The sequence below is a fragment of the Melanerpes formicivorus genome, unplaced genomic scaffold (assembly GCF_026170545.1).
Source record: "Melanerpes formicivorus ecotype bairdi unplaced genomic scaffold, bMelFor1.0.p_v2 SCAF_7, whole genome shotgun sequence".
In the NCBI taxonomy this organism is placed as follows: Eukaryota; Metazoa; Chordata; class Aves; order Piciformes; family Picidae; genus Melanerpes; species Melanerpes formicivorus.
The window spans coordinates 18,676,188-18,697,629 of record NW_027142359.1 but is presented as its reverse complement, the minus strand read 5'-3'; the positions used below and the strand labels follow the sequence as shown (position 1 = coordinate 18,697,629).

At 40.5% G+C, this 21,442-nt stretch overlaps 2 protein-coding genes across 2 annotated transcripts; both read left to right on the top strand.

Moving 5' to 3' along the window:
* Positions 1–304: 304 nt before the first annotated feature.
* GCLM (glutamate-cysteine ligase modifier subunit) lies at positions 305–13,233 on the top strand. The gene is made up of 7 exons (XM_068141295.1): positions 305–576; positions 3,438–3,503; positions 5,425–5,509; positions 6,254–6,310; positions 7,691–7,893; positions 9,299–9,413; positions 11,073–13,233. Exons 1-7 carry the CDS (start codon positions 457–459, stop codon positions 11,240–11,242), a joined length of 816 nt encoding a protein of 271 aa, XP_067997396.1. The 5' UTR covers positions 305–456; the 3' UTR covers positions 11,243–13,233.
* A 323-nt stretch (positions 13,234–13,556) lies between these two features.
* Positions 13,557–21,425, top strand: DNTTIP2 (deoxynucleotidyltransferase terminal interacting protein 2). The gene is made up of 7 exons (XM_068141290.1): positions 13,557–13,703; positions 14,738–16,473; positions 17,804–17,939; positions 18,442–18,537; positions 18,911–19,075; positions 20,206–20,315; positions 21,274–21,425. The coding sequence occupies exons 1-7, from the start codon at positions 13,599–13,601 to the stop codon at positions 21,365–21,367; spliced, it is 2,442 nt and encodes an 813-aa protein (XP_067997391.1). The 5' UTR covers positions 13,557–13,598; the 3' UTR covers positions 21,368–21,425.
* The last annotated feature ends 17 nt before the right edge of the window (positions 21,426–21,442 follow it).

The window sequence follows — 21,442 nt, the reverse complement described above, 5'->3', positions numbered from 1 at the left end:
TTACATCGGTACCACTACGATGACTCACAGCTGGGCATGGGTGGGTGCCCCGCTGCTGCTGGGGTCTGAGGCTGGCGTTGCTACCGAACTGCGGGCGACTCCCGCCCGGCAGAGCCACAGCTACCTGTCAAGGCGCCCTGGACCGGACAGCAAACGCACGCCCTTCAGCCCGCCCGCCGAGCTTCTCGCCCCGCCCAGATAGGGGGCGCTGCCCGATGAGGGCAACAGCCTGGTGAGGGGCCGCGCGCAGGCGCGGGGCGGCGCTGGTGGGGCGCGCGCCTTCCTGCGCTGGGCCCGCCCCGCCGTCCATTGTCCTCGTGCCATGTGACTGGGATCTGTTACAAAGCATCTTTCGCCTCCCCTCTCCGCCTTGCCGTTATTTGTGCTGAGTCACGGCGTGTTGCTTCCCGGTGCTGCAGAGAGTCTTGCGGCCGCTGCTGCACCGCTAGGTTTCCCATGGGGACGGACGGCGCTCGTGCTCTCTTGGAGCAGGCCACTACTCTCACCCTGCAGACCGGCAACCTCCTCAACTGGGGCTGCCTGCGCAAGAAGTGCCCGGCTACCCCCAGCGAGGAGGTGAGCGGGGCGGGCCACAAGGCTTCCCCTCAAGGCGCTGCAGTGGGGGCTTACCCAGAGACAGGGGCGGGCTGTGGCGGGCGCCTGCGCGGCGCGGGGGGCTGGGGTGGGCCGCCCCGCAGCCCAGCGCCCGGTGCGGCGGATAAGGGAACCCCGGGCAGTCCTCTCTGCTACTGTTGGGTGCGGGGACTCGGGACGATCAGAGCACGACCCAGAGCAGGGTATTTTTTCCTGGCGCTGGGCGTCGTGGCCTGGTGCCCGTCATCGAGGGGCAAAGGATGCAGTGTCCCTAAGGGCCGCCTGGGCAGCAAAGCAGCGGCGGCGAACAGAGAAAGGCAGGACAGGGTCCTTGGGTGTTTGTTTGCTTTACCTCTCTTCTGCACGCTCTGCCTTGCGCGGCATTCAGGCTGGGCCGGTGTGCGAAGCGGCACCGCGGGGCTGGAGTAGCTGCGCTGGGCCGCGTTCAAGAACCAGCGGGCGGGCTGTGCTGGGCGTCGTGGGAACGTCCAGAGCCAGCCACGCTAGCTGCGGCGCAGGGCTGCCTCCGCCATGGCCCTGGAAGCACTTGTCAGTGTTGCAGTGTCTTTGGGAAGAAGCCAGACCGTGGTTTTGCTCTCGAGGCTTAAAGAAATAAACCGCTTAAAAGTTAACGTCCTGTCTGTAATAGCAAAGGAGATCCTTGATAAGTCTGTAGCAAGAGAAAGAAGTGAATAGATGTGATCCTGCATTGCAAAAGAAAATTATAATCTGAAATTAGTTTAATTTGTTGGTGGTGACAAGTCTCGGGAAAACCAGTCACTGCTCTCGCTCTTCAGGAGTATAGCCGCCATTCTTCGTTAAAAACTGGAGAGAGCTCTTTAATGCTACTTTGTTACCTTTAGCAGCATATATGCATACTTGGAGTAATGCAGAGTAAACGTTTGGAGATCCTGTGACCGTGAACTTTAGAACCACTGTATTTGCTGTCTTATCATGACTGAAAATGGTAGTTTAACAAACAGCAGAACTATGGGTTTGGCTGTTTGCTAGGCAGTGACATTGTTGATAACCTAGAAGTTGGCTGATTGTGTATTCCTTTGCATAAACAGGAAGAAAGGGGACTGGGAGGATGATGTAAATGAGAAAGAAGAATTCATCATACTTTTAGTTGTCATGTGATTTTTGGTTTGGGTTTTTTGGGGTTTTTTTTGTGGGTTTTTGTGTGGTTTTGGTTTTGCTTTTGTTTTTTTAATTTGCCCTGGTTGTATATATATATGTGTGTGTGAAAGATCTAGATTCTGTAGCAAAGATATATCTATATCTAGTGGGCACCCTTGTGTGAATTGTTTCTAGGAGGTTGTTAATAGAGTGGCCAGTGTGCATAACAAAGTTAAGGTATTTAAATTATTTGCTTACATGGAAATCTGCATTTAAACCGAAGTCTGCTTGCTTTCCAGAGTTGCTGGAATTTCAAAAGCAAATAATTATCAGAAATAAACTGGATCTCAGTTCTTTTGTTTGATGTAGTTACTGTGTGTACAGATCTCAGTGGCAGAATGTAAGCTAAAATGTTGTGAACTATGAACGAATGTTAAGGGTTTGGGGATGTAACTGTATTTGGAAAATTCGGTCTAAGTAGTCAAATACTGCACTTTTCACATGTGTTGAGGACAGGGTGTACTTTGGAGACAGAAGCTTGTACATACAAACTGCAGTGAAAAAATAAAGTGTGACAGTTGCAAAGTAGCAATATATAGAATATACATATTTAGCACTGCCTCCCTTTCCCTCAGAAAGGAAAAGATAACAATTCAATTAGGTCAAAGAGTTCCAGCACTGTGGAGAGGCATTCAGTGAGGGGGAATCAGTTCTTGCATTCTGAGTTTTTATTCATGTTAATTTGAATGACTGGGAAAGAGTGTGTTGAATTTGTGCTCACAAAGTATTATTTCTGTATTAAATCTTAAATTCTGTGATGCCCAGTTTTATGAGGGAGAGTGTGGCTTCCAGTTTGTGCATGTTATTATGAGCTCTCTGAATTAGTTTGATGTCACAGGAAATTGCCATTCAAGGATACAAAAAGGTAGTTATGTATTGCTAAAACTGAAGTATAGCAGCTCATCAAAGTGCTCTCACCTGTGGAATATAGCAGCCTTGACAGTACATTTACTTTGCCTGCAGGGTAAGAACTCCTAAGGTGTATCACAGGGAAGCTAGAACGTTGGCACAGCAGAAGCACTAGTGCAACATGCAGTTAATTAGCTGGTTTAGACTTCATAGTTATGCCTTACTATGTTCAAGAAAATCCTTTAGCAGAATGCTAGTCAAGTTTATTTTGCATCCATGAATGCAAGTGGGGGTAGAATCTGAAGGTTCCTACTTCAGTGATGAAGGACTTAAAGCACAGACTGGTTTAGTACAGTCAAATAGGCAGTAAAAGAAAAGTGTCAGATGTATCTCAGAGAAGTTAGTATTGTGACTATTTAATGATTATGAAGTCTCATTTCTACCAGTGCCACAGCATGTACACTATTATCTGACTACACGGTAACTTAACAATCTCATAAACATTAAACCAAAACCACCCCACACTCTAGTTCTTGCTTGCTTAGCATTGTTGTTTCCTTTAAAGATGATCTGAGAAAGGAATGAAGTACAGTACTTGTATTTCTGTTAAAACTTGTTGTGAACATGGAGGGGGAATTATGTAAACAAACTAGTTTGAACAAGTTTCAGATGAAAGCTATGAAGGAACAGTCATCTGTGGTTGAAGGAATGGTGTTATAAGTTCATCTGCTCTCTGTCCTACGTGTTTATGAATCACTGTGTTTCTGTGCAGCTGTAGCAGATCCACACTTCATTATGAAAAAAATATTTTGTAGGTGCGGGACTGCATTCAGAAAACACTGACTGAATGGAGCTCAAAAATTGGACCAAATCAAAATCAGGTAGGAGAGGCATCATGCATGTCATCCATTTTACATGGGAAAAGAGAGAAATATTGTAATATTCAGTAAATCTGGAGAGATTAAGAAATACCCAAGTAAAGAACCCTGTGGGTAGCAAGACAAATCTTAGCAAAATAAAAGTCCTGGTCTGTAAGATTTCAAGTTCATGGTTGGGGTAATCACACACACACACACAAATCTATGTACTGAAGAAAGTTTGCTAACCTAGAATCATAGGACTGCGATTGGAAGATACCTTTGAGAATCAAGTCCAACCGCTTGCCTGAACCTCACAATCCCACCCCTAATGCTAGGTACTATCACACAGAGTCATAGAAAGTGAATCATTAATGTGGTGGTAGGATGCTGGCCTGAGTGTTAATATGTTTGTAAAAATTCAGTGAAGAATTACCTAAACTGGAGATGACAAACTAGATAGCTGAAGATCATCCTGTTTGGAAGGGAACTCTGAAGTGTAGCCTTGGTGGTCTTGGAAATATTCTGAAGATGCAGAAGGAGAAGTCTTTCCCCTCAGAACTGAAGACTTCATACCATTCTTCAAACCACAGTTATAGGCATGTGACATCAAGATCTTGGTGTATGTGCCTGTTCCCCATTCACTGTTTTCTGGAAGTCAGTGAAGCAGTAATAGATTCCCACTAAACAGACTCTCTTGAACATCTGTTGTTAGGGCAGCAAAAATTACCAGAGAGGTGGAGTGTTGTCTGTGTGTAATGCAAGAGCTCATGTAGGCAAAGACTTAACACCTTATGCCAACTGACATGAGACTTTAGCCTAGTCAGAAGGTGAATATTACAGGTTGGAAGGGACCTCCAGAGATCATCAAATCCAACCCCCCTGCCAGAGCAGGATCACCTAGGGTAGTCTGCACAGGAATGCATCCAGGTGGGTTTTGAAAGTCTCCAGAGGAGACTCTGCAACCCCCACTGGGCAGCCTATTCCAGTGCTCTGTCACCCCCACTGTAAAGAAGTTTCTCCTCATGTAGAGGTGAAACCTTCTATGTTCAAGTGTGTATCCATTGTTCCTTTTCTTATTACTGTGCACCACCAAAAAGAGATTTGCCCCATCCACTTGATACCCACCCCTCAGATACTTATAGACATTGATCGGATCCCCTCTCAGTCTTCTCAAGACTAAACAGCCCCAGCTCTCAGTCTTCATAGGGGAGATGCTCAAGTCCCCTAATAATCCTTGTGGCTCTCTGTTGGACTCTCTCCAACAGATCACTGTCTCTCTTGAATTGGGGAGCCCTAAACTAGCCACAATACTCCAGGCATGGTCTCACCAGGCCAGAGTAGAGCAGAACAACTTCCCTAGACCTGCTGGACGCATTTTTCTTAATGCACCCCAGCTATCTGTTTTGGGGCTTCAATTTGCCCTCTTGGGCACAAGGGCACATTGTTGTCCCATGGAGAACTTGCTGTCCACTAGGCCTCCAAGGTCTTTCTCCTTGAAGCTGCTCTCCAGCAGGGCCATCCCTAACCTGTACTGGTGCCTGCTGTTATTCCTCCCCAGATGCAGGGCCCTGCACTTGTCCTCATTGAACTTTGTAAGGTTTGCCTTCACCCACCTCTCCAGCCTGTCCAGATCTTGTTGGATAGCAGCACAGCCTAATGGGGTGTTGGCCATGCCCCTCAGTTCTGTGTCATCCCCTCATCCAAGTCATTGATAAATATGTTAAACAAAACTGGGCTCAGTACTGATTCCTGGGGAACACCACTGGCCACAGGCCTCCCAGTTGACTCTGCCAACAATCGCAACCCTCTGAACTCTGTTGTCAAGGCAGTTTTCAATCCGCCTCACAGAACAATTATCTGTGCTGCATTTTCTGAGCTTTTCTATGAGGGTGTTATGGGAGTTTCATATAAGGATGTCCTAAGTTTCATGTACTTACTACAGGAAATACTGGATATTCTGGAATGTTCTGTAGCTCAGGCTATAGAAAAAATAAATCCTGACGAACGGGATGAATTAAAAGTGTCAGGTAAGAATGTGTCAAGTCATTTTGTGGCATAAACTGCTTTCATATGTGGTCACTAAGAGATGTTCATATATGTACGCTTTTCCCACCGTGTTTTCTAATTGAAAAGTCAAATGACATCAGTGCACACTCTTACACTTTGAGTAATGTAGAAGTTGGATAAGAAAGAATCAAATTCACACTTCTGGCTCTAAAGCAGGTCAGCATTTTTCAAGTTTAGCTTGCATCCCCTTAAGACATTTTAAGTGTGTTTTGTGAATCTGATTTTTCTGAAGCCAAATACTATGGATAATACTGCAATTAAGAAATAATGTTGGTAGCACATTTATTTCCATATTTTTTCCATTTTGAATTTCATGAGCTTGAAGGAAGCAGTCCAAATTTACTGAGACTCAAAATGTACTAGTGTTAATTGTACTGTTATGTTTGGGGGTTTTGTTTGTGTTATGGTTATTGCTTAGTGTCTTGATGTGTAAGCCCTAGCTTTATAGCTTACTGTGTCATCATACTGGCTGATCTCTTGTTCTGAGACTATACAACAACTCTGATGTTTAAAAGAACAGTGACCTTGTTCGGTAGTAACCTTTCAGAAGGTTGGGGGTTTCCAATCTTTTTAAATAACTGGTGGTTATTCTAAGAGAGCTTTATGCAGGAACTCATTGGTAGTGTATACAGCAAAAGTAAATAGCTATATATTCAATAATAGCTGCCTTGTTTAGTTATTGATTACAGTTTCTTTGAAAATAGCCAAACTTTTCCTCGTTGGATCAAATTCTTCATCGATCAGAGATGCAGTTGACCTGGGTAAGTGTGAAACTCAAAACTTCTGGTAGAGTTTCTTTTTTTCTTTGGTATTTAGAAAATAAGAACCTTTTCCATGGTTAAGCTGTATTTAGTGACTCTCAAAAGTATTTCCTGTTTAAAGAGACTTATTTAATCAGGTCTATTTACCCATAAATTCAGTCAATAAACTTATTTAAATGTGGATTGCTGTAGCCTTATTCCCACAAACTCAAATCTGACTCCTTGCTCCAAGCAAGTGCAAGTTTTACTTTTCACACACCTCATTAAAAAGTAAATAACATGATATTTTATAATAGTGATAAAACAGTTCTTAGCAGTTATTTGCCAATTGTTTTTAACAATATGAACTTCAGTTACTAACTGCAGTATTTCAGAGGTTATTTAGGAAGTAAAACAACACTACAAGTGCATGATGAAATAGTTAACTTTTATGGAAAATATGATACAATGGCTGTACTGGTAGATAAAGTTTTGTTAGACTAATGTAGCAGCACTGAACTTCATGACGTCAGAAGACTGCTGGGCATAAGAAGTTACCAAAGAGGCAGATACATTATTTTGTACTGATACCAAAGTTAGTAACCTCTTTATTGTAAGTTGCAGTACCATTTGCTAAAAATATCATAGAATCTTCCTCCAGAAGAAAATAATTTAGTAAGCTATTTAATTGTTTGCTATGCAGAACAACAGTTTTAGCATCGAAAACAGTCTCAAGCCAGGGGAAGTTTAGGCTTGAGGTGAGGAGAAAGTTGTTCGCCATTGGAATGGGCTGCCCAGGTAGGTCATGGAGTCACTGTCCCTGGAGGTGTTCAAGAGGGGACTGGACATGACACTTGGTGCCATGGTTTAGTAGTCATGAGGTCTTGGGTGACAGGTTGGACTTGATGATCTTTGAGGTCTTTTCTTATTGATTCTATGGAAAAAGGAGAAAAAATAAAGCTTTGTGCTTTGTTTGATGGAGTTGGTTTTATTGTTTGGATGATTTGGGCTCTTTAGTTTGTAGTTTGATTTTTTTGGTGGTGGTGGTTTGGGGTGGGGTTTTGGGCTTTTTTTATGGTGGTGTTTGTTGTTGATTTGGGTTTTTTCACCTAAGATCTAAAAGTGAAACATGGCCTTCAGCTGTATGTTCGATTCTTTGTGAAAACCATTGTGGTACTATCCCTGACTGCTGATAGACTCAGAGTTTTGAAATAGTGGGAAGCTAGCAGAATGAAGCTGGAGGTGCATTTTGTTGTTTGGGGTGGGTTTTCTTGGTTTTGTGGTGGTTTTTTGTTTTGTTTTGGGTTTTTTTTTGGTGGTTTGGTTTTTCCAAATTCTGAGTCATGCTGCTTACGTTTGTTTCTGACAAAAGGTTTTGCAGTGTCTCTTCTTTTTCCTCAGCGTGTTCTGCCCTTGGTGTTGCACAGTTAGATTCAGTCATTATTGCCCCACCTCCTGTTGAAGATGCAACTAGCTTCTCCTTGGAGTACCTGCAACCTTATTGGCAAGAACTTGAAAATTTAGTTCAAAACAAGAAGATTGTTGCCATAGGTACCTCTGACCTAGATAAAACACTGTTAGAGCAGCTCTATATGTGGGCACAGGTGAGAACAAACTTCTGCTTACAGCATTTCTAATGTAACTTTTGTTAGCTATCAGTCTTAAACCTCTGCTATAAATGGGGTTTTGTGCAAAATGTTAATTAGTCTTATAATTTGCAACATTTCATGGATGGTTACAACGTTTTTCAAGGTGGAGAAGGCTCAAAGTTTGGCTGTTACTTATTCAGTGTTCTTCCATGGGGAAAGGCTGGAAGCCATGGGTCTGTACAGTAATAGGGTCTTTGAAGTACTGAAGGTTTGAGTATTTATCAAGGAGAATAAACAATATTCTTAAACCTTCAGTTTTATTCCAATGACTCTGAACACAGGTTTTCTGGCTTTAATCTGAATTTGGAGATTTCTCCCTTGGAAAAACATTGTTTGAATGCTCAGCTGCTCTTTTGTGATATGTGAACATACTGTGTAACAAGTCCTGCTTAGTCCTGATTGGTGCTCTTTGCTATTGCCTATACTGAGTGGAGGGTAATGGAGAGGATTAATGACTACCTCTGTGGTGATTGTGAATACAGTTTGTGATGAGCAGAGAAAGTCAGCAGAAGAGCACTCCTTTTACCTTCATCTGGTTTAGGCACTTACCTGAAGGCACAGGAGACAGCAAATTACATATCCTCAAAAAAATGTATTTGGATTTTTTTTTTTTTAAAAGTCTTACTCAATCTAATGTCCCTATAATGTTTTTGCTTTTTTTTTTTTTTCCCCAAAGAAAGGGGAAAAAACCCTGCTGCTGTTTAGGAAACACAGCAAACAGGAAGCCAAAATTGGTTAGTATTCATCTTGCTGTGGCAGCACCCAAAAAGTTAGATCCTATTGTTGGTTTTGGCACTGTGCTGTGAGAAGTTGCAGATGTCAGTGTGTCATGGTTTAGCCAGGTGAATCTGCTGATTAGTGCTCAATACCAGGCTGATGTCATGCCAGCTTTAAAATGAAAGTGCTGGCTGGAGCAAAGTATCATGGGGCTTGTAGTTCATATTGTGACACAAGAGGCTTCTGGTTTTGGTGCTGCTTCTCCTTGGGGTGTTGGTCTTTTCTGATAGGTTTGCTGCAGGCTTGAGGGATGGGGGAGTAATTTTAGGGCTGGTTCCTGCTTTTGCCCTTTTGCAAAATAGTTAGTTACACGTTCTGTTATTTCCATTAAGCTTCTTGTCTCAACCAGAGGGCTTTTTGTGTTAATTTCTCCTCCTGCTTGTGAGGGCAGGCTGTGTTAAACCAGGACAGAGTCTCCTGTTCAGCAGCATGCAGAATTCACAAGCCTTGCTCAGCCTTCAAAACAATGGTCAAAGGCAAACTGTTCAAAGTAAAATTTCTGTTGCTAGAGGGCATGGGGAAAACAACTATAAGTACTTGAAATTTTCTTTTTTTTCTTACAGAAATATTTTGTTACTTTCAGGTGAAACCAAGTAGTAATCAGGTGAATCTAGCTTCCTGTTGTGTAATGCCACCTGATCTCACAGCATTTGCAAAAGAGTTTGACATACAACTCTTAACTCACAATGATCCAAAAGGTAAGGCTTTGCTAGATAAGTTAACAGAAGACTTCTAAATGCACATAGTAGGAAAAAATAAATAAATCAGGAATAGCCTCTCTCTGAACTTCAGAAGTGGTTACATTTGAATCCTGAACAAAGGATTCTGGAAATTTCTTCTCTACAAAGTATTTCTATAAATCCTTGGGCTTCAATAAAAAGGGGTTGAAGGTAATCTTCCAGCCTCAGTTTCTCAAAGTCATTTTTATCAGAGAAAATAAATAGAACAACAAACTACTGAGAAATTTATACTGCTTACATTCAAAACCCCCTTATTTCAACAAAACCTGGAACAAAATTGCAGTTGTATTGCTGAAGGACAGTAAGTGACAAATGAAAGTCTACTTGTCAGTGGAACAGTTTGCACAGAAATGTTGGGTTTTTTAATTTATTTTTTTTGAGCAGTCTGGTAATGGTAGACATGTGAAATTATTACATTTGAAGCAGGATTCTTTCACAGTAGTGAGTTCAACAGTATTATGGAAAGAGTTGGTGTAAATTCTTGTTTTGTGCAGTGATTCATTTACTAAATAATTGAAGGACCTGGAGGCTTTCCTCTAGAACTTTGACTTACCAGCTCCCGAGAATATATTGGGATATTCTATTAGTTTCTCTCAAGCATCATCTAACCTTCTTCAGATAATGATGCCTTTAAGACCTTGCTGGAGTTGTCTTGAACAACATTCAATTCATTCCTTCCTTACAGCCAACTATTCATAATCATACTTTTCCTTCCTTTTCTTCCCATTCCCCACCTCCCAAACAAATGTATATGAATCGCTATTTGTGAATAATGTGCCCTAGAGTACCACTGTAAAAACTAATGAATTTCATCAGTGCATGAGCGTGTATCAGCACTGCTCTGGCAGCATACAAGATGAATTGCCATTCAGTTAAGTGATTTCCAATGTCTTTTGAAGTCCAAAGTGCAACTTGCAATTTAATTAATACTCTGTCAAGAGTAATGAAATGAAGAAGAGAATTTGGATAGAAGACAAGAAGCATCCAGTGATTCCCTTATGTATTGTTTACTAAGATTGACTTTTCTGTAATGGGCAGCTGGAGACTAGTGAGACTATCAGAGAGATGGTTCCTTTGACTAACTTTCCAGAGAAAACAAGAAGTATTTGTACTAGCCTTTCTTTTCTTCTTTTGTGGCATTTAAGCCCATTTTTCTTAATATTTTTTGGGCTTGAGATTTTTGAGCCCGGTTGTGGGTATTGCTATAGATGTTGAGCTTCTGGTGACTGCAGAAGTAACTGAGAATGCTCAGTACACTCCTGATTTTGTCCTTATGCTTTACTTGCCTCTGGTTTGTGGAGCTAGCTTCTGAAATTTAACTGTCTCTTTTTTTTTTTTTCTGCTAATGGCTGTGCTGATCAATTCTATTTGATGCTGTAGAAATCTTTGTGAATTAGTTGTGGCGGAAAATACTTAATATTACTCAACTGCTGTGAAGATGTACGTAGTTTTCAGCTACCTTTAATGTATGTGCATTCTGGAACTCTTGATCTAGGAAGTATCTGGCACTGCTTAAGATTTTTTACTTTTAGGAGAGGGCTTCTCTTACTAAGTGTTGCTTTGTGCAGCTGTTTACGTGACATTATTTAAAGCATGAATATCCCTTTTTAACTTCAGAATTACTTTGTGAAGCAAGTTTCCAAGAAGTTCTTCAGGAAAGCATCCAGAATATGAAAGCACACGAGTGGATTCCTTTATGGCTTCTCCGATATTCAGTCATTGTTAAAAGCAGAGGAATTATCAAGTCCAAAGGCTATATCATGCAAGCTAAAAGAAATGTCTCTTAAAATACTTGCTTTTTCATAATGGCCTACTGTTTTAATTTCTTGGGAATGGGGTGGAAATGGGGAAATTGCTTTTTTTTTTTTTCATAGAAATAATTTTACAGCATTTGTAACAAAGACCCAAAGTTGTAATTACTCAGTGATATGTCAACAGGAGTGTCTGCAGTGCTTTAACACTATTTTCTTTCTTAACCTATTCATGTATAATATTAAGTATTTTGCATTTATTTTTATTTGAAATTATAGAGAAACAGTTTAAAATATTTTTCTTTGTATGACCAGTTCACTGTAAAATTATCATTATATTTCAGCTGCCATTAGGTAGTATAGAGAAACTTATATTTTTTTAAAGAATTGAATTTCTCATAAATAATACTTAATCTGGTTGGTACAGAATTCAAGCATTAAGTGACTAGTTTTTATAGAAAATTGTGAGGTAGTAAAAATTCCCCCAAAATAAACTGGTATTTCATTACTTGGTATATGTTTATATATAGGGAAGTCTGCTGTTCAATTTATGTGGATAGGAAAATTGGTTTATTTTTAATACAGTGTAAAAGACCTCTATGATTTAGAGAAAATGCATCTTCCAAATTACTTTCTCTTACTTGAATTCCTTCTGGCTTCTGTGTGCCTCAGTATGCTTTGTTTAGTGTTTGTATGAGTGTGATGACACCTTTACTGTTTGAAATACAAAATGTCCAATTTTCTGAAGGTTGAAAACAAGAACTGAAAACAAACAGTGACAAAGTCTGACAATAGGAAATTGAAATGTGCCTGTCTTCTCAACTGTGGCTGTGGTGTTTGTTTTTTGTTTGGTTGGTTGTTGTGTTTTTTGTTTTTGTTTTTTTCTTTTTATACTCATGAACTAGACTGTCAGAACCATCCAAATCAGAACAGATAGAAAATGTTGAAGCTGTTCACTATAGGACTGTCTAAAATTGATGCCTTCTTTTGAGGTTGCCTAGGAAACCTGGTTGCTTGAGTGCCATTTAGAAATGATGCAAGAAGAGTTAGTTTTGTAGTTGGGGATATTTCTCTTTGGCAGTAGCTTAGTGCACTGGCTTTTGAATCCTAGGGAGATTGCTACAGTTAATACAAGGCTTCTGGTTTAATATAGTGTTTCTTTCAAGAACATCTTTTCACTTCTTTGGCCTTTAAATCAGAATAGATAGCAAAAGCTCAACTTGTACTGAGTATCTAAAATGCTCATTTTTACTTTGGATTTCAGGAAGGAGCAGGACTTCATGCTAGTAGTAGTCATTAACTTAATTTATACCTATTTTGAGATCTGGACTGTAATGAATGAATTTTCACTAACTTCTCTCAAATTTGGTCACGTAGACAGCTAGTGGAATGTGAATATTTGTGGATAGCATTAGCTTCCTATAATCCATCCCACTAGGATACTTTTCCAAGGTACCTTTTCAAGTCCTCATATCTGTAGGTGGCAAATACTGGGAAATTCTTCTGTTCTTTGATAAATTAAATAGATGGAGATCTGGAACTAATAATGCATTAATAAAAGTTTGGGGGGGGTTAAATTAATTTTTTTGTCCTAATCAAAACGTCTTTCAAATGTTGTGTCAGTGTGTATCAGTTTCAAAATTACATGAGTTTCATTTCAAACTGCCCTACTAGCTTTGAGTTCTGTGCTGCTACTGATTAACCATGATCTGTTTGGCCATTGACATCCTGTACTGTGCTAGACTGCATGCGTGCTTGGTTTCACAAACTGAATTGCTACAAAACAAGAATTGTGCTGAAAAGGTAGAGGCTGCTATAATGGGATAATTATTTATTACCTTTCTGAAAACTGCTCTGTTTGCTTGCTGTACAAAAGTACCTTTTAAGACAGGATAATATTTTTCTAGAGTCGGTGATAGTGTAACATTTTATCAGGTTGGTTTGTTTTGCATCAAAGTGGGAGAGATGGGATTTCCTTCCATGAGAAACTTAAAAGTTGTAATTAAAATTTTCATTTTCCAGAGGCATTTAATCTGTGCTTTCATGACTTATCTCAATAAGGGTGTTTTACACTGTCATAAAAGGGCTTTTAAGTGTTCCAACGCTCCGGGTCCTCAGCTCGGGGCACCCCTCACCCTCTCCCACCATGGACGCATGCACGCTCCTCACAGCACGGTGTGGCGCCTGCCCTTGCCGCTGCGCTCTTCGACACGCTGCACCACACTGCTCATTTCCATCAGTGGCTGGAATGCCGCTCTCCCCCTTTTACCCATGTCCGTAACCCGGGGTTAAGGGGCAAGGGCTCCCCCGCCCTTCCGAGGTGAGCTCATGGGCTCCGCTGAGCGTCGCCGGAAGGGCGGGCGGAAGGGGCGGGCACGGCACGGATGTCAAGATGGTGGCCACGAGGCGCGCGGCGGCCCGGCGCCGGGAGGAGGCAACGCGGGCCGAGAGAGGTAGCGGTAGCCCCTCCGGAACCGAACCAGCCGACGCTTCGGAGGTGAGAGGAGCCAGGAGCTGGGGAGCGCGGGCAGCCGGGGGGCACCCGCTGCATGGAGCGGCGCCGCGGCAGACAGCCTCACACGGCCACGCCACGGGGCCCGGTGTCTGCAGCGGGCGGGCGGCAGAGCCTGCCGGCTTCGCGGGGCTCGATGTTCGCGACTGTGGACAGTAGCGTGGGTTGTGGGTAACACTGTGCCCGCCTGCAGCGCCTCCTTGCCTGTGCCGCAGCTGCGCCCTGCCGCAGCCGGCCCTGCGGAGCCTCCCAGGCTTCTCTCTGAGCTGGGACAGCAGCCCTGCCACTGCCTCCTCTTCTCAGAGCTTGCAGCCGTTGTAGGTTGTTAAACCTTTTAACCTTGGGACCCTAAAGCTTAGTGTTTTGGGGTGTTTTGGTTTGGTGATTTGGTTGGGGATTTTTGTCGGGGGTGGGTTGGTTGGTTTGGCTTGGGGTTTTGACGCGAGTTTTTTGTAGTTTTTTTTATACTGCAGTTGTTCTAGCATTTCTCTGCAGATTTTCCACTACACGGGCAAATACTCGTAAATAGTGATCGCTTAGGTGGTGCGGTTTATGCTGCGCTAACATTGTTCTGTGTTTTGGGAAGATCCTGCTGTGGCCAAGGGCTTTTTGGTTTTTGTTTTTTTCTTTCAAAAATTATGAATTGTGTTTTAGGTAACTTAAAAGTATCTTTAAAGAAAGAGACTATACCTGGTGCTGTGGTTGCTGTGAGTCTAGTCTCTCCCTTAAAGTGCTGACATTGGTTATGGAAACCATTGAGGAGCCTATAGATAGATATGGAGAGAGAGTGTGAGTGTTTATATTTCTGAAGGGATGTGTGTGTTTCCTCTCCTGCCTGGACCAAGAGACAGTAGACAGATAAGCAAGGGATTGTTTGTTAACACTTCTTCCACATAGTTATGTAATATGTTGTCAGCTTGAGTGGATGTTTGAAAAGATTGTTAATGGTTTATTTAGCATCCTTCATTTGGGGTTTATTTCATCTGTCAATAGCACTCTTGTTTTAACTCCTTTTCTAGATTACACCTGCCAAAATGAGTACTCCTGTGTCTGTAAGGATGACTAGAAGAACAACTAAATCAATTTGTAAGCCAGAGGTAGTTCAGGAATCTCAGTCTGAAGAATTGGAGCATGCAGAAACAAGGTCAAATACCAAGGATAGCTTAGAGATGCAAGTTGCTAGAAATGACAGCACAGGTCTTCATGCAGAACAGTCAGTTACTGAATCACAAGCTGATGGGGATGTGTCAGAAACAGAATCAAACTGCTCTGCTGTGTCTAGCCTTCAGACGCCTTTGTATGTTAGAGTAACAAGAAGACGACAAATTGTGGTTCCTTATCAACCAGATTATTCTGGCAAAAAAAAACATGACAAGACAGTTTTTCTAAATAAGTTAAGCAAGATTCTGGATGAAGATGATGTGTCTGAAGCTGAGTCTTGTTCCTCTTCTGTTTCTGGTGTCCAAACGCCTAATGTTACCAGAAGTACAAGAAGCAGGCAAAGCAAAAAGAAAGTGCAGCCACGTACAGTTCATGAAGATATTTCTGATGCAGAGTCAAACTTAAGTACTCATACGGAACCATCTGTCATTACCAAACGAATTACTAGGAGCATGCAAATAAAATCACAAGGGAAAAATAGTAAGCAGACTGAAAAAGGAAACACAATTGTATCAGAAGATGAAGACTCAATTAAGGACATTGTTAAATCTGAGCTAGTTATAATTCCTGATTCTAGACCTGCTGCAGAACTTGTGCCTGATGCAGAAGGTGCCTCTGTCACTGAAGATAATAAAGAATCCAGTTCACTTGAAAGCAAACATTTTTCAAGATCTGCTGATGCAAGCCAGAGTGAAGAAGTCAAAAAAGAGGTTTTGAATGATCTGACACCCAGCAGTCTTAGAAAAAAGAGACAAAGTAACACTGAATCACCTGGGAAAAACTTAATGAAAAACCCGGATTCTGTTGCGGTAGATGATTCGGAGGAAGCTGGTAGCCAAATACAAGGAGAGCACTGTAGAATACTTGCGAGGGAGGAGAAATCTGAGCATGTGGATATTCCTTTGGCAGATTGCCTGAGTTCCAAAGAATCTTTAGAATCCCCAGAGCAAGTAACACTAAAGAAAAGTAAAAAAATTCCAGAATGCAAAGAACCAGATGTTGAGGCAGACGCGCAGCAGTCTTTCACTCATGCTGATAAATTAAGAAAGGGTGAGCAAAGTAGCGCAGTCACCAGTCCCCGAAAGGACTTAGTTGTTGCACAAATTGCTGATGGCGTTAGTAGATGCAGCACACTTAAGACCAATGCAGTCAGTGGTGAAGAACAAGCAGGAGAGTGTGGGGAATCGTTTTCTCAAAGCAGTAAAAGATCAAGCCATGGAAACAGTTCTCTTGCATTGTTTCTGAACAAAGATAAGAGTGATGAATCTGAAAATTGTGATGTCACAGACATAGGTATAGTTGAAGAGAATCTATGTTACAAAGAGGCAATTAAGGGGACTTCTCCCCATAAAAAATCTTTAGAAACCAGTTCACTGCATGTCGAAGGGCTTTTTGTAATTGATACTGAGCCTGGCATGAGTTCCAGCCATAAGTATTATCTAGACCAGGTAGACCAAGATAGTGATGCTGAAAGTAAGCAACAACAACATGAAAAAGATGAAGAGTCCTCAGATCTGGAAGAGGCTGGAGAGGAATTGATAGATGAAGAAGAGAAAGATGAAGATGATGTTTTATTGGAAGAGAAGATTGATGTGTAAGTATCTTTCTGGGACTAAGTAAAGAGTCTGAATTTCATTCAAGAGTATGCATAGCATATGTACATTAAGTGCTAAATGATGTGGAATAAATGAGTAGTTTCATCATGTGAGTCATATTGACATGGAAAGTGGGGTTGCACAGACTGTAAAACAAATACAGCCTATAAAGAGAAGGTTTGGGGTTTGTTTTTTTTTTTGTTTATAGCAGAACATAACTCTAAAATATTTAGGCATCTAGAGAGCTTGTATATGTTCAACCGTAATGTGAAACTGAGTTAAACTGGTCGTGTTGACTTCATTGCTTATGCAGGACACAGTTTTCTTAATTACTGATTTTATTTCTTTCTTAATTTTTTTTTTAAAGAAATACCAAAAGTGCAGTAAATTCCTTACACATTTCCTAACTGGATCATCCTTTTTAATCTTAAACAGTTTCATACACTTCTGTGTTTTCTTCTTTGTGCTGTGGGATGGTGACACTTCCAAGTTAAATCAACCCAGCATAGAATAACTCTTGAGTTCTTCTAGTTAGGTTCTTGCTAAAATCCCTTTGTACACTTGATGTATAATAGTCTATTTAGGTTGGATAACTTAAGTCATAATCTTCTAAAAACCTTCAGATAGAAGAGTTACAAAAAAACTTAGCCAATTACTTAATGTGAATGCATTATGAAGATCATTCACAGTTTAATGACCAGTGGCAAAGGGCTTGTATTAATAGGCAAATAAGCTACAACAAATGTGTGTTTTACCTCTTAGATGTCACTGTATTTCTCCATGATACTTAACAGCTTTTAAGCAGTCTTCTTATCAAAAACTTCCTTTTGAGTCATTAGGATACATTCCTTTGGCTGAAAGAAGTATTGGGGCCTGGGGGGGGAAGTAGCATACTAGCTTTGAAATGTTTAATAATGATCTTTCCAGTACTGTTACACAAACAAGGACTTAAACGATCAGTTCTAGCTTCTTCATGGTTTTCACTAAGAGCTGGCAATATTTTTACCACCTATATATTTGTGCTTTTGAAGTTGTTTTTTTTTTCCCTTACCAAGCTTCTCAATATTTAGAAGGAGGATGCTGGTCATGAGTTCTTCTGGCAAAGTTAAGCAAATTCAGAATTAATTTCATATAAGAGTGGTATTTAAGATAAGAATACAGCATTAGATGAAAATTTTGTTGAAATGATTCCCCAGGCATTGTTCTTTTAATAAATCTTCATATAATGGTGTGGTTTTCTTTTTTCATGTTTATTTTTTTCAGAGGACAGTAGAAAGTTTAGCTGCATGCTTGCTACAATAGTCTAATCATTAAGTATTTCTCTTGTAGTTTACATCTTTCCAGCAAGATAGACCCTGGGTTGAATATCAAGAAGCTTGGAGGTTTATATATTAGTTTTGATGCAAAAAAACAGAAGCTTAGATCAAGTGTAATTAAACAACTGAAGGAGAAAAAGAAGGACCAGGTAATGTGTTTACAATTATGCAATTACCTACAGTAACACAAAGAGGTCAGTTTAATAAGGATGATCTTTTTTCTAAATAAGTGTCCTGTTTTATGGTCTGCTGAGAATTTCCATTCTTTTGGGCCAAAGTGTGGGTTTACATTTGGTTTTAATGGTAAGAACTTGAGGGTTTAATGCTAAGAATTTAAATATATGTGATGCTTCAGAAACCAAAAAGCAGTGCAAATATCAGCATTAGCTTGTAAAATAAGGCAGAGTTGATAATGCTTGTAGTTTTGCCTCATCCATCATTTGTTACTTCACCACTTCTGGGCTAGCCAGCTGCTTTGTATTGTTGTCCAGGGTTCTGTTTTGAAGATCCCTACTGCTTTTGTTGTGGACCATAGAAGCTTAAGCATGACACTGTAATGCTTGCTTAGTTTCTGCATGATTGATCTAGTGGGTTCTGTAGATAAGGTTAAACAGTGAGATGACTATCTAATGTTAAGAAAAACTCTTACAGCTCTTGCAGAAGAGTATAATAACTCCAGATTTTGAAAAAAAGGAATGCGTCCCACCCTACAGGGAATCCCTTCACCAGCTAAAGAAACAGCGAAGGGTAAGTAAAGAGCTGATAATGCCTCAAATTACAAAACAAACCTTGGTAGAAAGCCCCATGCTGGAACTGTGCCTATACAGGCCTCACTGGAGGTGGATGGATGGACTGCAGTTAGTGCCTGCCTGAGCCATCCTGTGAAAAGCCATCCTTTGGTCACCAGGACAGTGAACTGGTAGATAATGTGCCTCAGATGGGTACAAATCTGTCATTAATACGGTGCTGATGAGCTACTTATTACAACCATCATAAAGTATACTTTTTAAAGGTACCGTTGTGTTCTAAATGCTTTATTAATCTTTTGGATGAGAGTTCCCAGCTCTATCCCATCCTAGTTGCAGACTGCAAATTTATTGTTCTTGGTATTGCATCCTAGGCAGAGCGAGAGAAGACAGCAGGTGATGGTTGGTTTGGCATGAAAGCCCCAGAAATCACAAATGAACTGAAAAACGATCTTAAAGTTCTGAAGATGAGAGCTTCGTTGGACCCTAAGCATTTTTACAAGAAGAATGACCGAGATGGTCTACCCAAGTACTTTCAGGTAAGGAAGGTGGCATTGTACTGCTAAAGTTTTGAACAGCTGTCCTTATTCACTGCCCATTTTGTAGGTTGCCTCTACGATGATCCCATTTCATAGCCTAATTATAAAAGTATTTCAATTGCTTGACTGCAGCTCACAACTGCATGCTCTCGAATATGTGTATATGCTAGGCTTTTTCAGGTTGAGCTGATCTCTTCATAGTGAGCAAATATCTGACTAAATTCATATTTTGAACCCTCATTGGATTAGATTATCACTGTTTTTAAAGTATTAGCATTTTTTTAACAAATGTGTAGAAAGTAATGAATGTTTAGTTTCTTGATATCTTAATACAGTTTGAATGGAGACAGCTAGCTTTGTGTTCCTCCGGAACTGCTGCTGCTGTTGCTCTCAGCTTTGAAGTGGTTTGCATAAATAAAGTAATTACTGCAGAAACTAAAAAAATAGGTTTCTATCTGCTCACACCTGTTTGAATAGTTAGCATGCTTGAGGAAATTGTTTTCATTTCTCAAAATATTACTGTTTTGCTCAAAAGGATGGGGTCTTGTATGTTTAGAAGTTTCTGGGCATAGAAAAAACATAGACAAGAGTGTTGTTCCACATGACAAGATTTGCACAAGTCTGTTTTCATTACATAGCTATGTACTTGATGTATCTCTGCTTCTAACCTGAAACGTAACTGGCTAACATGCTAGTTGGCAAAAACATGATGCATTCCAGAATAAAGCCCTTGTAGGAGAGCTGGATTAACTGCTGTGTAGCCATGTAGAGACAGGAAAGAGTTACTGTGGTCATAAGGGGTTTGTTTGCCTCTTTGGGAATACGTTTAAAAGTGAAGAACTGGATTTCTTTTATGAATACAAGCACTGATGTGACAGTCCAGCATTGGAAACTGTACAGTCTTAGAGCTCAGGTCCTCCATTATGTATACAAAGCATTACTTTAATTCTTTTGTTCTTTGGCACTTTCTTAAGGCGCCATTCTGATCTTCTCTGTAGATGTCTTCACACTTTTCACTGAGGATTAAAAAGAAAAGGAAAGAGGAAAAAAAAAAAAAACACCAAAAATTACTATGCCTAAACAACCACCATCTTGCTGTGCATAAGAATATTTTCATTTCTGTTTTCCAGGTTGGAACTGTGGTTGATTCTCCCATAGACTTCTACCACAGTCGAATCCCAAAGAAACAAAGGAAGAGAACAATTGTTGATGAGCTGCTCGCAGATTCCGAGTTTAGAAGGTATTTAAAAACAATTCTGTAATTCTAATGTCCTATGTATGAGAGGACTATTTTGAACATCCTTTTTTGTTGGGTTTATTCAGCTGCCTTTTTTTTTAAATTTCGTATCTTTTTAGTGTGTTTTAGCACTTTAGCAGTGCTGTCATAGAGAAGATCTAAGAACAGAGGATAACTAGACTAAGATAGTATAGTTGTTATTTTTATCTTCAGAGAAGGGTTTTATCCAACACAAGTTACTGCTATTGTAGCCACTCCTAATGTCACAGAATGACAGAATGTTAGGGATTGGAAGGGACCTTCAGAGATCATTTAGTCCAATGCCCCTGCCAAAGCAGGATCACTTGGGCCACACAGGAATGCATCCAGGTAGGTTTTGAAAGCCTCCAGAGAAGGAGACTCCACAACCTCTGAGTACCCTGTTCCAGTGAAGTTTCTCCTCTGTGTTCCAGCTTGTAGCTGTTGTTCCATGTCTTATCACAGGGCGCCACCAACAAGAGACCATCACCTTCGTTCTGACACCCACCCCTCAGATATTTGTAGACATTAATAAGCTGCCCCACTCAGCCTTCTCTTTTCTGAACTAAACAGGCCCAGCTCTCTGACTTTCATCTTAGAAAAGATGTTCAATTTGTCCAGTGTATTGTTGAAATTTGAGCAATAGTAATACTTCAGCAAACCAAAATGTGTTTGCATATGCAATGAATCACCCCTGGTTATGTCAAAAGTAATGATTCTTTAATCAAATGTACTTCCTAAACAAATTTACCTTAATTTATCATTAATCCAAGCATTGGTTTCTCTTTACCAATGTGTAAGTATATAAAACTTTTAGGAAATCTGACTGGGAAAACATGAGAGAACTCAGTTGGACAAATTATATATGTAGTGTACTTTCCATGTTATCTTTATCTGAATTTTGGTTTGCCATGCTTAAAAGTAAATTATCTATTTTGTTCAGATATAATAAAAAGAAGTATCAGGAGATCATGAGTGAAAAAGCAGCTTTTGCAGCAGGGAAGAGAAATCGGAAGATGAAGAAATTTCGCAATTAAGACTTGAAGAAAAACAACAAGCTGGAACAACTTACTTGTTATAAATCCTTTTACAGAATACTTTGGTTGTGGTGT

Excerpts from the sequence above, each read along its gene's own strand:
- DNTTIP2 (XM_068141290.1), top strand. The coding sequence starts at position 13,599 with ATGGTGGCCACGAGGCGCGCGGCGGCCCGGCGCCGGGAGGAGGCAACG. Across the intron at positions 13,704-14,737 it reads AACCAGCCGACGCTTCGGAG|ATTACACCTGCCAAAATGAG; the intron begins GTGAGAGGAGCC and ends CTCCTTTTCTAG. Across the intron at positions 20,316-21,273 it reads GCAGATTCCGAGTTTAGAAG|ATATAATAAAAAGAAGTATC; the intron begins GTATTTAAAAAC and ends TATTTTGTTCAG.
- GCLM (XM_068141295.1), top strand. The coding sequence starts at position 457 with ATGGGGACGGACGGCGCTCGTGCTCTCTTGGAGCAGGCCACTACTCTC. Across the intron at positions 3,504-5,424 it reads TTGGACCAAATCAAAATCAG|GAAATACTGGATATTCTGGA; the intron begins GTAGGAGAGGCA and ends TACTTACTACAG. Across the intron at positions 7,894-9,298 it reads AGCTCTATATGTGGGCACAG|GTGAAACCAAGTAGTAATCA; the intron begins GTGAGAACAAAC and ends TGTTACTTTCAG.